Below are 16,927 nucleotides of genomic sequence, written 5' to 3' on the forward strand. Positions count from 1 at the left end.
TCAATAGCTGCATATGTATATTTAAATAGCTTCAACTAACTGTCCAGTGTATTACTATGGTGGATTGTCACAGAAGACAAAATAAAAATGTAAACATTTGTCATAAAATCATATCGATCAAGGAGCTTAATCAATTATTTAACATTATATGGTCAATGAGGAATGTGAATAATGGATTTCTATCTAAATGTATGTATAGATTAGACACATGTTTCCCATGATGCCCAATTAGCAATTGGTCACGAACTAGCTGGCAATAATGGCACTTGTAGCTGAGCAACAAAAAGGATGCAGCCCAACTTTACTATAATTAGGGTCCAACATATGTTTTATTTACACAGTAGGATAATGCATTGCATTACAAAATATATAATATTGTGGATTCTATTGACACTCTCGGTGGAGAAGAGAGCCACAGAACATAGCAGTAGCCAGCACTGTGGTATAAGGGGTGTAAATAGAGTCTTGTTCATAATCAGCAACTTTTCATTCACAATGTGTAATTTAATTAATAGTAAATCATCACAAAGTTGTAAGTCTGTGTTAAGCTCCATTACTGCCTATGAAGCAGTTTAGTTGTTTAAAGCTTATTTCCATAATAATAAACAGCAGCTGTATGCCGTAGCATTAATGTCAAACCATCCCACTTATCCAGCAAGTCCTCCTTCCACGACAGCAGCTCCTCCCTTTTAATTACATACTTTAATACCTAAACCTAAATGTTGTGAGATGACTCATTTGTACTTTTCCTAGAGTTTTTTGTTGTTTTTCAAACCCTTCCAGAGCTAATATATACATCTCTCACAAGCACATTTGGAAATTGCCATCACATATTGTTCTATAACAATGGCTGGCTGCTTTATCATCCAGGAAGGGATCAGAGTATAATATATACATTTGTCCTTTAGTATTCACAGTATGCAAAAAAAGTAGCATTTTCTTGTTGTTTTCCAAAACCTTGTTTCCTGTTTTTCCGACAGTGTTAGTAAGCAGTTAATATTGCTACAATAGTCAAAAGAAAGGCATACAATGTTCCAAATACACTGTTGCATGAATTACCTGGTTTTTGTGTGGGACGTATTGTGGGACGCATTGTGGGACGGGGTAGTGGTATGAACAGGGCTGCCCTTGCCAAATTAGAGGGCTCTGACTTTTGATTAACTTCATCTATAGCAACCAAGGTAAAATAAATGACTGTCCCATTTTTAATAGCAATATTTTGGGGAGTGAAGCTGAATTGTTCTCTAGAGCCGGCTGGCAGAGGCGTAAGACTGGAGATATTGATAGCAGTGCCATTTTCAAAGTTTTCTAATAACATCTGGCTGTTGAGACTCATTCGTAAATCGTATCTGGAAGCTGAGAAGTAAAAATGATAAAACATAAATGGGCATATCATTTACCAAAATATCTATATTTCATTCAAATCTATTTTCATTCCCACATTTAATCTCCACACACTGTTGACCAAAAAACAAATAAGATCCATCACCAAGGCCAAGTGGCTGGATCATTTCTGGACTAGTAGTGTAGTTAGAGGATTACTGTAAGCACAGACCAGTAGCGGTTATCTTCCAAAAGCATTATTTAAAATGCCAGATAATTGGATCAGTTCAAATGCAATTATCAGATGTTGTGCTTGTATTGGTACTACACTCTCTGATATTGGCAGCTATAGATGGCCAGCGTGGTACATTCATTTGAGCCAGATTATGAATAATTCCACAAAGACAGCTATCCTGTTTTTTCAGTGTTAATTTGGCTGCTGAACACAAATTGATTAGGAGTCTAAATCTATGCTCATAACTATTGTTTACCTACCTTGACATTTCACTCTGTGGGTATGCAACACTCTCAAATGTTTTTTTGCCCACCTATTAAGGTACCAAGGGCACCATGGAACAGGATACCTCCTGATTCCAGTGTTAGTGCCATTTTGTTATAACTGTGTTAATTTAACAGCCTGAGATTTTTAAATAAATTATAGGGTTCTGATTTTAATCAAGCAGAATGTTGGTTGTTCCAGCTTTCCTTTCTGCCCCTCAGAGTTGTATCAATGGAGTTCATTCAGGTTATACCCTACATGCATTGTAACTACTGGCCAGTACAGAGTGTCTGTCCCATGCTCCCACTAATGAGAGTGAAGCCGCTTTGTATTGCTTAGGATCTGATATACTGTATGACCTGATATCCGAGCTGTGACTCTGCAAGGAGTAAGTACTCGTCTATAGGGTATTTTTTAATATAATTCCCAATTGACTAAAATTTGTAAGAGAGAAGAGGACCTAGGGGGCTAATAAATGGGTAAAAGAGAGTTTCTGGGGTAGTGCTTTTATAATTAAAAGAATGCATGATGGTATTGGTGTTTTTATTAGCATCCAGTGGGCCCCTGGACACCTGGACAAGCTGGTGCTTATAGTTCTACAAATATCAGCATACCTTGGCAGGAATGGGTATGCTGGCACTTGAAGTTCAACAAGCAGCAGCATAGTTTATGGCTGCCAGGACTGCTGATATTTCTATATTAACTATTCATTACACCACAGAGCGTGGTTGTTAGGAGGGGACCTAGTGCTTTCACTATAAGGCTGCTTATTCCTAGTTGAGTGGGCCTGCATTCAGCCCCGTACTGAACAGGCTAGGGCTGGTTTATATAATAAAAGGAGGATCCCATGCTCTGTTATATTGACTACAGGCCATCCTATAATAGTCTATTGTTGGTAAATCCTTTTTCGTGTGAACTGCAGTTTGTCAGACCAACTTCCCCCCTCAAAATTATTGTAGCTACTAGTCCAGGCTATGAGTGATGGTGCCACTTTTGGTGGGGGATACCGTTCGTGATTATCAAATATAGATTTTTGCAAATGTATTTATTTAAAGGTCCATGCCAACAATCATCATCAGCATGGATCTTGGGGTAAGCACCTGCAACAGATACACCTCCTGACAAGCATATCTGTAGCTGTCTTGACTTCTAAATAGACATGTACGTAGAGTGGCCAAGCCGAATTTACACTGAAAAACTGCAAATGTGCCCAATGCTGAATGACCCCCAGTATCTCTAGCTAGATGTTTTATTATTGGCTACAAACTCCTTAACGGGGACTTGCACATTTCACACAACAGCAAAGCAGAACATAGGTTTACATGGTAAATTTACATTTAGCACATACCATTTCCCTTATCCAGGTCGTCACCAGTTGCTGTCCAAGACAATATAACTTGTTGGTTTTCAATGACTGCACTCAAGTCAGTGATTTTACTGGGCTTATAGATGTCTGTCAAAGTTTCTGGTACATTTGAAACTACAAAAGCACCTCCTGAGGATGTACGGCTGAAATTTCCCAAATTCTGATTATCCGAGGTAACTTTTGGTCTTGGTGGGTTGCTGATTATAGTTCCTATTAAAAGAGAATAGTGAATCGTGAGTTTTCCTACTTTAGATTACGAAGGGTGATAGAATATATACACTGTATGTCTTAAGGTTAGTAAAAGCACTTAAAAATTAAATTGTTCTGTCCCTGAATTTTAATTTGTTATTAAAAGGGACCCAAAGGCCGATTGGAAAGCTAGGTGTTTCTGCTTTCCTATAATACAGTGTTTTCTTCTTTCATCATCCCTAGAATATATCAATGTTATATGTAAATGATGAAGGTTGCTATATGATAATTAGTATACTAGTAAAACATACTTTAAATGGAAATGTCACTTGACTATGGATTTTGAATAACACATTCTTGACATGCCACACAATATTGGTGTGCCATTCAAGAACTTTTTGCTTGCTGGGAAACAAAGTTGTTGATCTTGCACAGTCGCCTGTCTGTATTTTAATTATTTTAACAATTTAATAGTTTCAAACATAAGGTATCTTATAGAATGTTAAAACTTATATACTTGACCTACTGATTTAAATACTATAAAAGTACATAATAGTCAGCCTCCCTCAATCTGTATAACAATTCTAAATGCAGTGTCAGACATATTATTTCAACTTATTTCATGATATAGAAATTTTTCATATACTATACAATTGTAAACGTTGCAATATGTTTTTTTATCACTTAATACATATGGCCACTGATTGACAGATTACAGTAGATTCATTAACTAGGCTATATCATATTTACGAGAGTAAGGGCCTGATACATTAAGGCACGCTAAATGAACGTAAATGCAGATACGTGCCGTGTGTTTGCAATCAGGATCTATTGTAAAAATGTATTTTATGTAGAGTAAACATTTATAATATCCTAATAAATGTAGTTTATTTTGTATTTATTTTTTATGTTATTTCATGATCCTGCCCATTTCCCAGGTGGGGGCTTAATGACGTGATTCTAGCACCACACCCACCCCACACGGCCCCAGGAACAATGAAAATGTTGGAAAGTATGACATAGGCTGTCCATAAAAACAAAACACCCCCAAACTAATAAATTTCATTACTCTTACACCAGGAAACATTGCTGTGTATTGACATATTTTATAAATCTACTAAACTATTATGTTATTTAAATATACTGTAATACTACCAAGGGTGTCAAAGTGAGAACAAATACAACATTCCTGAACCCATGCAGGCCTTGGGAACCCAGCAGTTGTGGGTTATATTAGGATGTATGGGACGATAACCTGGGGTCCCAGGGGGGCCACAGTTCTGACCCCATCCAGCCTAGATACTTGCAGAGTTGGCCTAAAGGCACAGGGGAAGTTTGAAGGCCAAAGACTTGAGTGGAAAAATAGCTTCCTATTGGTAAGTGAGGTTACACACCCCTAACTACTTTTGCCAGGGCCTAAGAAGTCACTGCACTTCGTCTTGGCAGCTCTGACTACACCGATCATGTGTAACACGCCATCTGGTGTTGTTGTTGTTCACACCTCCAAGTGACTGAATGTGTAGACTGGCACTAGGACACAGAGAAGACACAGGAATGTTGCTTAGCAACATCAGACTGGTATGAGGGGATGAGAACTTGTGTGGAAAGGGACAGCCAGTGACCCAGGACAGAGGAAAGGAGATCCTGTGATCCCCCTTGTAATCTGAGGAGCTGGTCCATCGCCTGCTGCCACTACGGGCCAAAGTACAATATCACTGACATAATACTAGTGATATGGGGCAGATTTCAGGGATAATTGAGTGAGAGATAATACCCCAGCAGAGGAAGGGTGAGAGATAATACCCCCACAGAGGAAGGGTAAGAGATAATACCCCCGCAGAGGAGGGGTGAGAGATATTACCCCCGCAGAGGAGGGGTGAGAGATAATACCCCCGCAGAGGAAGGGTGAGAGATATTACTCCTGCAGACGAGGGGAGAGAGATATTACCCCCGCAGGGGAAGGGTGGAAGATAATACCCCCACAGAGGAAGGGTGAGAGATATTACTCCTGCAGACGAGGGGAGAGAGATATTACCCCCGCAGGGGAAGGGTGAGAGATAATACCCCCGCAGAGGAAGGGTGAGAGATATTACTCATGCAGATGAGGGGAGAGAGATATTACCCCCGCAGGGGAAGGGTGGAAGATAATACCCCCGCAGAGGAAGGGTGAGAGAAAATACCCCCGCAGAGGAGGGGTGAGAGATATTACTCCTGCAGAGGAAGGGTGAGAGATATTACTCCTGCAGAGGAAGGGTGAGAGATATTACTCCTGCAGAGGAAGGGTGAGAGATATTACTCCTGCAGAGGAAGGGTGAGAGATATTACTTCTGCAGAGGAAGGGTGAGAGATATTACACTGCAGAGGAGGGGTGAGTGATAATACCCCCGCAGAGAAGGGGTGAGAGATAATACCCCCACAGAGGAGGGGTGAGAGATAATACCCCCGCAGAGGAGGGGTGAGAGATAATACCCCCACAGAGGAGGGGTGAGAGATAATACCCCCGCAGAGGAAGGGTGAGAGATATTACTCCTGCAGAGGAGGGGTGAGTGAACACTGCTGTGAGAAAGAAATGTGAACTAATTTTAAATGTGACTGTCCCATTAATATTCTGTGCATGTAGCCGTTAAGAACTGTGCAGCAGGAGACAGGAGATGTAGATAGGTACTGTACATATTTATTTTATCACTGCAACCATTTAAGAATGTGTTGGAGTGAAGAAGGAGTGTAAATAAAGAGTTTATTTTGCAATATAGAGATGGACTGGCGGCCAAATTATTGAGATATCTGATTGAACTGCACCACAAAGGTACATCACCTGTGTCCTAACATCTTCAAAGAGACTCTGTAAACATAACCTACATCTGTGGGGACCCTCTGGTCATCTACATCCACGCCAGGAGCTAGCCAGGGCTGTGAAGGAGGTGCACTGCCTAACCTGTGCACCTCAACACTATACACAGTGACAGGGGGTTACATATGTGACATCTATAATTAGATAATAGACAAGCAAGCAGTATTATACTATGGTATCCACTGGAAAAATAAATAAGCCAAATAAAATGTTCTAAATATTGGTATTTAATTAATTGTTGTAAAATATTATTACCATTCTCAACATAACCAGGCAGGTATAGTGCTGGGCTTTTTGGGATGGCAGCTTGGACATCTTTGTCCTGGTTCTCAACACGCACTTTCAAGTTGTATCTGCCATTTCCATTGAAGTCAGTGTAGAATCTGGAATAGATCCCGTCATTCTTGATAATGTCAGCACCTTAAAGAAAAGCAAAATGTAAAGCAACTACATACACTGTTACACTGCCCCTAACAATAACAATGTTTAATAAATTGCAAAACCAATGATTTCATGATTTGATATCTTAAGGAAGATCTTCACCCAGAATAACTTTCCTATAGAGAACCCAGTCTCCCAAGTTAGTTACTGTTGTTGTCATCATCATCATCATTTATTTATATAGCTTAACCAATTCCGCAGCGCAGTACAGAAGATATTTGTAACCCACATCAGTCCCTGCCCTATTGGAGCTTACAGTCTAAATTTCCAAACACACACAGAGTAAGGTCAATTTGATAGCAGCCAATTAACCTACTAGTATGTTTTTGCAGTCCAAGCAGCTACAATGTATACCCTGCATTGAATGTCACTTAGACTGAAGCACAACGGGGAGAGAGGATGGTGAATATATCCTAAATAGCGGAGTTCCCGGGCATAGGTCCCTATAAGTCTACTACTTGAGGAAGGGAGTGTATCCTTTGCGTCAATTCTCAGAAAGTTATATTTTACCCTTATTTCAAAATTAACAATGCATGGTGTATAAAAGGTATCTCACACTGATATATGGATATAATAAATATATCTGAAAATAATGACATTAGATGCTGATAGATTTAGTAAAATGCAAATAGACTTTTCTATTCTATAGAGCATTAGGAGTGTGTTCTAGATCAATGGTGCTGAACTTTGTACCTGGGACTCAAGTTTCAGTGTGCCGTTGTTCTTGGGCCCCAAGTGCCCCTGTTCCATGAACTCAAAATAGTTGTTTCCAAATAGGATGAATTGCAAATCTGTCCCTGAGGGGACCCCAAACACAGATTCTGGTGTTCCAACCCATAGTTTGCAAACCTCTATTCCAAATTATAAAGATGATGAGACATTGCCAATTGGGGTGTGAGTGGGAGGACCAATCATATTAGTCTTCCTGATCACAACTTGAAGGTTTTGCCAATTCTATGTTATAGAAATGCTATGGTATGAAAGATAGTGTGAATATATAAAACGATACATAATGTATGGCTAAATGTACTTGTAGGCTACAATATATGTTTTGAAAACATAATCTTACATTTAAAAACACAGCTTTAGATGAAATAATACCTTTTTAAAATAGTTTTAACGTCTCTTTAGTAGCCCCCCAAACAAAAAAACAAACAAAAAACAAAAATACTGTAGCATCAAGAACCTCACCTGCACCATTGTCCAAAAGCTGCAGTGTTATAACTTTTCCATTTTGTGGTTCAATGAAAGCAGTGACTCTTACACCTACAACTGGAGCAAGCCCTTGTGTTACCGTCGCATACACAATCATTGGGGAGGGGTAACTGCTTGAGTCAGCATTCATGTATGCTTCAGCCACAATTGGGGACACATCTGAATTGGCTGCTCTAGAATTCACTGTTATACCAAGAACTTGATCTCCTGGTTGAGTGTTACATAAGTTGTATTCCCAATCTCCTCTCTACAAAGAAATGTACACAATTTGGTTATTGTTTAAGTTGCTATAACATTAAAAAGTGTAACTATTAGATTTAAAATATATTATGTTGTTTTATACTGGAGAAAATAACACCCAATGTCACCCAATGCTGTTTCCACAAATTCTACAGATTTTGAACTTTGCTGTAATCATTTTAAACAATAATTGTGAGCTGCCTGCTTGTCAGACAATATATATGATTTAAATTTGATTAGCAGCATTTAAAATAGTATATATTAGTTTTGTATTATTTTTACTAGATCCATCTTTCCATTTTATTAAGTCGCCTTACACTGGAGTATTGCAAAATATTTAAGTATACATTTAACTTTATATATTTATATTAATGTTACAATTTGCGGTTTAATTTTTGAGCAAATACAAAGTAGACTGAATATATTTGTGTAATAAAACGTAAAAAAGAAAGTGAAGTCAGTAAAAAGTCAGTCAGTCATCGATGGCTCTTTTTGCTTAACAATTACATTTCCAAGATGCTGACTTTTACAGTTTTAGATTTGGATCATGTGTTTGACATCAATACAGTCACTATCTGCAGAGATTATACACAGGTAAAGAAAATGTAGCACGTGAATCTGAGATGGCATTGCATGCTCAACTAACTGGGTCCCGACTGTCACACAACTACATCTCCCAGCATGCCTGGGGATGAGATCTGATATTCAGAGTCATGCAGACTTGGTGCTGAGTGGGAAAGTGGACAAGGGATGCTGGGAAAAACAAAGGCAGAACTTGCAACCAGACAGAGGAGCAAGTGTGAGCTGGGAAGAGAGACAGGAGACGGAGAGAGGAGGAGAAGTCTGCCAGAGCAGAGAAATGGAGTTGGTGACTGAAGCACCAGGGAGAGGGAGCAGAGGAGTGGAAGAAGAGGTGAAGGTAGGGGTCAAAGAGACCTTTTGGAGAGGAGTGGATGCAGCTGCCAGACTCCATACCTTGCTGCCAGTGGAAGCTGGACACCATTGGGATAAGTAGCAACCAATTTCTATGTTTTATACTTGAAAGGACTGAGGGCTAGATTTACTAAGCTGCGGGTTTGAAAAAGTGGGGATGTTGCCTATGGCAACCAATCAGATTCTAGCTTTCATTTCTTTAATACCTTCTACAAAATGACAGCTAGAATCTGATTGGTTGCTATAGGCAACATCTCCACTTTTTCAAACCCGCAGCTTAGTAAATCTAGCCCTGAGTCTTTTGTTGTTTTAAGTTAGACAAGGAATTGATAGGGAGACCTATATCATCATCATCATTTATTTATTTATATAACGCCATCAATTCTGCAGTGTTGTACAGAGAATATTTGTCTCTAGGGTCAATTTTGTCAGCAGCTAATTAACCTACTAGTATGTTTTTGGAGTGTGGGAGGATACTAGAGCTCCTGGAGGAAACTCACACAGACACGGGGAGAACATACTGTCAGGTTAGCTCATGAATAATTGAGTGAGATCCTGCTGTCTCAATGAGTATTGACTAAACTTCCACGAAATGGGAGTTGTTCACCAGGGATTCCTGCAAGGGAATATGGGTTTCTGCGGCTCCCACCTTGCAGGTCGAGGCCCTCCAGGAAAGCTCCCAATGTGACAGCTAGAGAACAAGTTACATAGCAGAAGAATGATCCAATTCGGACATCAAATGGTGGTAACGAAGATTACCATTTTATTATAAAACATTAATACAAGAGTTCAATGAAGACTTGAGTAATTTGCAAATGATGATCACGAAGACATGAAATAGTAGTAACTGTCAGCAACATTCATAGTGTAGGCAACCCGGGTCCGACCCGGGAATTACCCCTCGATAAATCCCGGGTTGAAGTTTTTAGACCCGGGATTTTTGACTTGTACCATTCATACTGCACCAAGACCTGGGTCGTTTGAGCTCGTCCCGGCAAAAACCCGGGATTTTGGTGCAGTATGAATGGGGTAGTGTGATAGAGTATAGAAGGGGGAAAACATGCAAATTTTGTTTAAGTATTTAAATACATTTTGTTGCTATCTTCAACTACAGCTCTGTAATTCCTTGTCTGAAGTTTAATTGTGTCTATTGTTATATATCTACCTGTAAATTTCTACTTTGAATTGTATTTTAGACAAAAAAAATAAAAAACGCTTTAGTGGCTCATGCCTCTGCAAATAAACAAGCTGGTGTGGCTTCTAAAGAATAGTTTGGAGTATTGAGATTTAATTTGTGTGTCTGAAGTCGTAAGTAGGTGGGCGGAGGGATCCTTCCTCTGGTGTTGCAGATTCACTCAACATTATTTAACGAAGATACTATTGAATCCTGACTAAGGTGGAGGCACTGCATATAAAATATTAAGGTAAAGATTGATAATCAGTAAAAGTAAAGTACACACCCTGCTTCCCACACATGATCCCTGCACAGAATGAACCATGTTTATGTGTTTTACTGTTAATGTGAAAGAAGAAAAAGGTCATTTACAATTTCTGTATATTATCACTTATTTTCATATTTTCACTTGGTACTGTACCTCTGCGGTGCCTGGGATCATTAGACGAGTGGACTTTGAGATTGGGTCACTCACAAATTGGTCTTTTGTATAGACTTTGCCATTTGGATCTGTTAGTTTGATATCTGGAATGGAACTGCTCCATGTCACTAAAAAGAAAGTGTCATTGCCCACAGTTTTGTCAATGGTCACTTTACCAGCCAGACATTGATTTGGTTTAATTGTAGTTGCAGTACTTTCAATCTGTCGAAGGAAGAAGGAAAAGTTTAGCAATAAATGTAAAATACCTGCTCAGTCATATAAAGACTATCAAAGTGCAGAAGGTCAATACTATAACTCTTTAACTCTTGAATATTTTCCACCATGGGTTTTCGGCTGGTGACTATGTGCCAATTGGCAGTTCTTTCAGCATTTAAATGTTTCCAGTTTACTGTTGGTTCCTGTACTAAGCTATGCATTACTGTAAGACGACAGATGCTTTTTTATTAAAAATTTTCACCTATGTACAACTCTAGTAGGAAACAATCACATCTATAGCAGGCAAGTATACACAGTCGTCTGAGTGTAAATTTAAAAGTGACAGTATGGAATATGTACGCAAATGGAAATTGATAGTTTTACATTCAAAGCAGTAGGAGAAGTGACGGCATGGTATACCACCATATACAAATCCACTTAAACCACTATGTATACACATATGAATGAGGAGTGTTTATAGGGATCAAGATTATACGGTATCATCTTTATGTTTTATATGTAAACATAGTATAAAATACCTGAATGGATTGTTGTATATCATCTCCACTGCTCGATTTGATCCCGCTGAAGGAGTCAATTAAACCATTTGCATCTACTTTATCTGATGCAAAAAGTTGTAAACCACCTGTGGGCAAAAATAATTATTCACTCCATTAAAAATCATAGTAAAAAAAAATGACAAAAATAATTCTAAGCAGTCCACAAAGTGCAAGTGTTCTTTCACTAGGACAGTATAATGAATAAATGTGTAATGAACAACACATTAAATCGCAGATTGTACCTAGTGATTGGTTCTCCCACTCACATGCCCAATCTGGCTCCATTTAAAAATGCTGAACTAAACTGATATGTTGGTTCATTATAGAAGCAGTAGAGCCCCCGGAAAAACGGATGAATATAGCAGCCCCTGAGGCTCCAGCTAAGGGGAGGGGCACATTCATAAAATCTTTTGTGTAGGTAGTTGTGCTGCTTTAAACAAATGTTTGTGGCAGCTTGTATAAAGGATCAGAAGGGTGCCCTTTCAATTGCTGCCTCTAGCCACATTTGTGTATAATTATATATTCATATATTCTTAACAACTTCAAAACCCACAACCCTTATATATTGTACAATCATATATATTAATCAAGCTACAGGGCAATCTACTCCCCTCCTATTAATGAAAGTATTTATAACACACATAATTTTGTCTCCTCAGTGTTAGTGAATCTCATTTGTATCTAAAGCACATTGTTATCATTTTATTTATGCCTATTTCCCTTGTAATTTAAATTATTAACAGTAATTTCAATAACACAGCATTTTACAGAGAATATCCAGTCATTCACATCAGTCTCTGCCCCATTTGACCTTACAATCTATATTCCCTACCACACACAACCACACAGAGTAAGGCACTTTGGAGTAAGAGTACGAACCACACAGAGTAAGGCACTCAGTCATCCTCACTGGAGGATTTCAGCCGATTATCGGACCAATCACCCGATAAACGACAGCTCAGCCACATATCGCGTTAGTGTGTATAATCACACGATGAACGACAATCGTTTTAAGGTGCCAATTGTTGTTTTATTTGGTTGGTCGTGCTGTTTAATAATCTCGTTCCAATCACCTTCCGTTCATGTAGTGTGTATGCACTCATCATGACACTGTAAACTCCATAGAGTTTACAGAGTCATGGTCTTTTCAGCCGATGCTGGCAATGAACATGTCCCAGTGACTAAAAGTAGAGAGTGCTGTACGTAGAATAGTTTGTTCTTTCGTTCTGAGACTGAATAATTCATTTCAGAGTCACAGAAGCCAACTAAATGGTAAGGACATGTGGATAGCTATAATAAGGCGTTTTTAATCAGTGTGACAGGAATGAATGAATGAGTGACTATTGTGCTCTCATGCTCTAAACGACTAGAGTACCAGATGAAAAGCACAGATCTCAAGATAAATTGTGTGTAGTGTGTATGCATGAATCGCCCAACCGGTCGGACCTTCAGTCGTAGGAACAATCGTTGTAGATAACAGATTGGTCAAAAAAATTCTCCAGTGTGTACCTAGCTTAAGGTTAATTTCATGAGTAGTCCATTAACCTGCCAGTATATTGGAGTGTGGGAGGAAACTGGAGCATCCAGAGGAAACTCATACACACATGGGAAGAACATACAAACTCCACACAGTTAGGGCCCTGGTTGAAGTCAAACCCATGACCCCAGTCCTGTGAGGCAGCTATGCTAACCACAGTTCTACTATGCGGCAATTTTATGGTTATTATGGGCTAACAGTGCATCAAATATAAAAATATACAATATAAAGTAATTTATTCACATTGCTTCTGTCAGCTGACGGAACTAATAAAGATGTAGCTAATCCAACATTTTAAAATATAACCCACCTGTCATGGTAGATAACTGTTCTAGTCCTTTATCTGCACTGGTTCCTAGAGCGAGAGTGTGAATAATCACACCACTGGCTGCTACTTCACCGAAACAACTGCTAATACCACCATCCTCTCCATCAGTTAACAATACAATTTCTGTGCCTTGTGTGTTTCCATCAAGACCGATGTTAACCTGCACAAACATCAAAATACCAACATATATTATCAAATATTTTTTACAAGGATTTAATGATTTTAGCTTTTAGGCCTTGCTATAAAAAATATACATCTGGCTTGGGGGTTATTATTGTTGTCATCTATTTATATGGCGCCACAAAGGGTCTTTAGTGCTGTCCAATGGGGGAGAGCAAAACAACATCAAGTAACACAAACCACAAACAGCATACATAGGACATACATGGTGCAAAACATATGACAGTAGAACAGTAGGGAAAATCAACTACCAGTAAATTTCATAGTACAGTCGGTGGGAGTACCAAGGAAAGAAGTAGGCAGAGAGGAAGCGTTCCAGTGTGAAGCAGGACAGTGACCAAAAGGAAGAGGACGCTGAACTGGAGACGTTGCATGTGACGACTAGAAGACAAGTTGGAAGGTGCAAGGCATGGCTTCACAGGGAGACTGAGATGAATTTTTCAGGGCATGGTTGAATCCTTGAAGATTAGTGGATAGACTTATTGTGTGAGAGAGTGAGTTCCAAAGGTGGAACAGCATGGGAGAAGTCTTGTAGGCAGGATTGAGAGAAGGTAATCAGTGGGGAGGTGAAGAGGCGATTGTTGGCAAAGAGGGAGGAAGGGAGAGTGAAGGGAGATAAGATTGGATATATAGGGAGAAGAGTGGGAGAGGACTTCTCTAGGGGATAGGGAGCCAGTGTAGCAACTGGAAAATAGGGGAGACTGATGAAGAAGGACAAGAGAGGAAGATAAGCAACACATTTTCTACCCCCTTTCAACTCTGAAGCAACATATCCCCCTCACCTCTGCAGCAGCACATCCTCTCTACTACCATGTAGCAGCACATCCACCACTCTAAACCTCTAGCAGCATATCCTCCCCTCTCACCTGTGTAGCAGCACATCCTCTACCTGTAGCAGCACATTAACACATTTCCCACCCCATTCCCCAGGACAATTCTTACCTGTCCTCCATAGTCTCTCTTTCTCCAGAGTTGTAGAGGCACAGTCTGACAGTGAATCAGAGTGCGACTTATTCATTCTGTTCCACTGCCAGACTGATCTCAATGACAGATGCGTACTGCGGCCACGGGGATGGTCCCCACAGATACAGTGAGAGTGTGAGAATTGGTGCAAAGCTGGACTGATACCGGGAGATTCGGGACAGAAATATTGCAGTAATATTTCTGTCTTGGTGTCCCAGTTTCCCTGTATCTGTTCTGCTTCCGGAGTCTGAAAAAACAGCCTTGTGGGCCGCATTGTTGTGCAACAAAGGTCTAACACTATGTCAATATCATGGATTGTTCTTTGCAGCCATGTATGGATGGAAATACTCTATCAGATTACTTTACTTTAACCCAATATCTCTTATCTGTGTTAAATGTTACATGGACTCAGTTATCTTTATGGAGCAATGACTCATGCTCACTTCTCACTTAATGAGCTGCACCCAGTGGCTGGATCTGATGAGCTGCTTGCTTGATGTGGAGAAGTTTACTTCAATTTAAACTAAGTATGATTTTATCCATAACATTTTTTCAAAGGACCCTGAACATTATTTTATATATCGGGGAAATAAAGAATATTTGTGTAGTAATTTAAGCAAATCGCACAATTGTTGCTTTATTTGTTTATAACCCCAATATGTGGAGTCATAAGTGAAATGAAAAACAGAAATGTTTGGTTCATCTGTAAAAAGTAAATTACTCCTATAAAGTCAGACCTCTCTAAGATTGAAAGAAAAGGAGATTGATATTACATGTGTGGATGAGAACATTTGAGTTTGAAATATAATTGGATTACATCTACTGTGAAGCTTAAATCAGAAGAAAGATTGCAGTTGTTTAGGTTTAAGAGTTAGCACAGTTTGCATTATGATCTTTTTTTTGTTTGTTTCTTTATAGCAAACACTGGAGGTAAAAGGAGGAAGTGACACACCTCTATTAAGAAGAAAGCACACATCACTTTAAAAGGACATTGTGTTGATATATGCATGCAGCCACACCACCCTGAACAAGCCCAATCTTGTCTGATCTTGAAAGCTAACAGGGTCGGACCGGGTTAGTACTTGAATGGGAGACCACCTGGGAATACCAGGTGCTGTAGGCTAAAGTATAATTAATGAAATTCTATTCTTATTGCATTGTATAGTGTACCAATAGCACACAGTACACTTTGTTTGTTTTTTGCATATCTGCGTTATGTTTGCACTATGTTTATGTCCCAGGGAAAGCACACAGCTAAAGATCTAACATAGGGCAGACGCAGAAAGCCTTCAAATAAAAATACACTAGCATTCCTATAAATTCCACACCGGGAATAACCACTGCATTACCATTTTATCTGTACAGTGGACCTTTTAGGCAAGTGTTAGAAGAAAGACTGCAGGCATTGGCACCAAGAGATGTCATGAAAATATTTTCCTCTAAAAGGTCTATTGACAAAGAAAATACCTCAAATCCTTTCCGAACTCCAGCACATATGTTTGTGCCACCACTAGCTACCGTTGGAAGAAACGTTTTGAGCTTCTCACGCTGAAAGGTGTCAACAATCTTAACTAGATTGGTCATAACTGTTGCATCACTGGAGAAAGTGACAATTCCAACATAGGACCCAGATTCAACGATTTGCATTATATAAACTTCTGAGGCTTGGTACATGCGGGAGATGCGATCAAACTGCAGGGCACAGGGAAAAGATTTTAATGTTATTTTACAAAAAAAATACAAACTTTACATTGTATTTTAGCCTGCCAATATACCTTATACTTGCCTTGTACTAAGTGAACAGCATTCAAAAAAGTGAAGTAACGTTTTATAAAAAATATTTGAAGCAGATGAAATAGGGAACATGAATTACATTTCAAGCTTTGGTTCAGCTCAAGGTTTTACAATTTCCTACTTTACACTTATTAAAAGCAAACATAAAATATCTTGACTTCAGCTGCTATATATATATAAAAATATATTTATAAAGTTCTTGGATTTGTGTAATATTTAAGAATTCAACTTTCTTAGTCTGGTTACACAATGGCGTTAGAAAAACATCAGTTACACCACAAGTCATATGCAATAACGGTAACGAGCGCTTGCTCTTGTGGTTAGGGTAGTCACAAATGGACTGACCCTCCACATTGGCTCAAAGAACAAGCGTTGGTTAAAAGAAATGCTACCAAAATCATGTTTTTATCACCCGTGGGTATGGTGCAGTAAGAGAATTTGCTTAGATACCTTTTTTTTTTTAAACTTAAGTAAAGGTAATTTTATTTTCTGTCACCAGATTGTCTTTATTAGTGGCCTGGTGCTGTGAGATATCCTTATATTTTCACAGTATTTGTCCTCAGTATCTGATTGATGTAAATTTAAAGACAGTGTATGAATAAATGTAGTATATTATCTTAGTCACTGCCTGGCATGTATGCGGAATGTTCTAATGTGACCACAGTAGTGAAAGATATTGTTATTGTTATCTCCGACC

At 39.0% G+C, this 16,927-nt stretch overlaps 1 protein-coding gene and 1 pseudogene across 1 annotated transcript in view; one reads left to right on the top strand and one right to left on the bottom strand.

Annotated features, from left to right (window-relative positions):
- Window positions 1–310: 310 nt before the first annotated feature.
- LOC142099210 (calcium-activated chloride channel regulator 1-like) overlaps window positions 311–16,927 on the bottom strand; it is a 33,739-nt gene continuing 17,122 nt past the window's right edge. Inside the window, exons 8-15 of the mRNA XM_075182431.1 lie at window positions 15,904–16,128; window positions 13,276–13,453; window positions 11,408–11,514; window positions 10,653–10,874; window positions 7,861–8,131; window positions 6,484–6,648; window positions 3,171–3,398; window positions 311–1,356 (exon numbers count right to left, since the gene is read on the bottom strand). Of these exons, the coding sequence (XP_075038532.1) occupies window positions 983–1,356; window positions 3,171–3,398; window positions 6,484–6,648; window positions 7,861–8,131; window positions 10,653–10,874; window positions 11,408–11,514; window positions 13,276–13,453; window positions 15,904–16,128 (1,770 nt within the window). The 3' untranslated portion in view covers window positions 311–982. The remainder of the gene's footprint in view (window positions 1,357–3,170; window positions 3,399–6,483; window positions 6,649–7,860; window positions 8,132–10,652; window positions 10,875–11,407; window positions 11,515–13,275; window positions 13,454–15,903; window positions 16,129–16,927) is intronic.
- Window positions 15,442–15,559, top strand: LOC142100374 (5S ribosomal RNA; annotated as a pseudogene).

The sequence above is a fragment of the Mixophyes fleayi genome, chromosome 8, assembly GCF_038048845.1.
Source record: "Mixophyes fleayi isolate aMixFle1 chromosome 8, aMixFle1.hap1, whole genome shotgun sequence".
NCBI classification, from domain to species: domain Eukaryota; kingdom Metazoa; phylum Chordata; class Amphibia; order Anura; family Limnodynastidae; genus Mixophyes; species Mixophyes fleayi.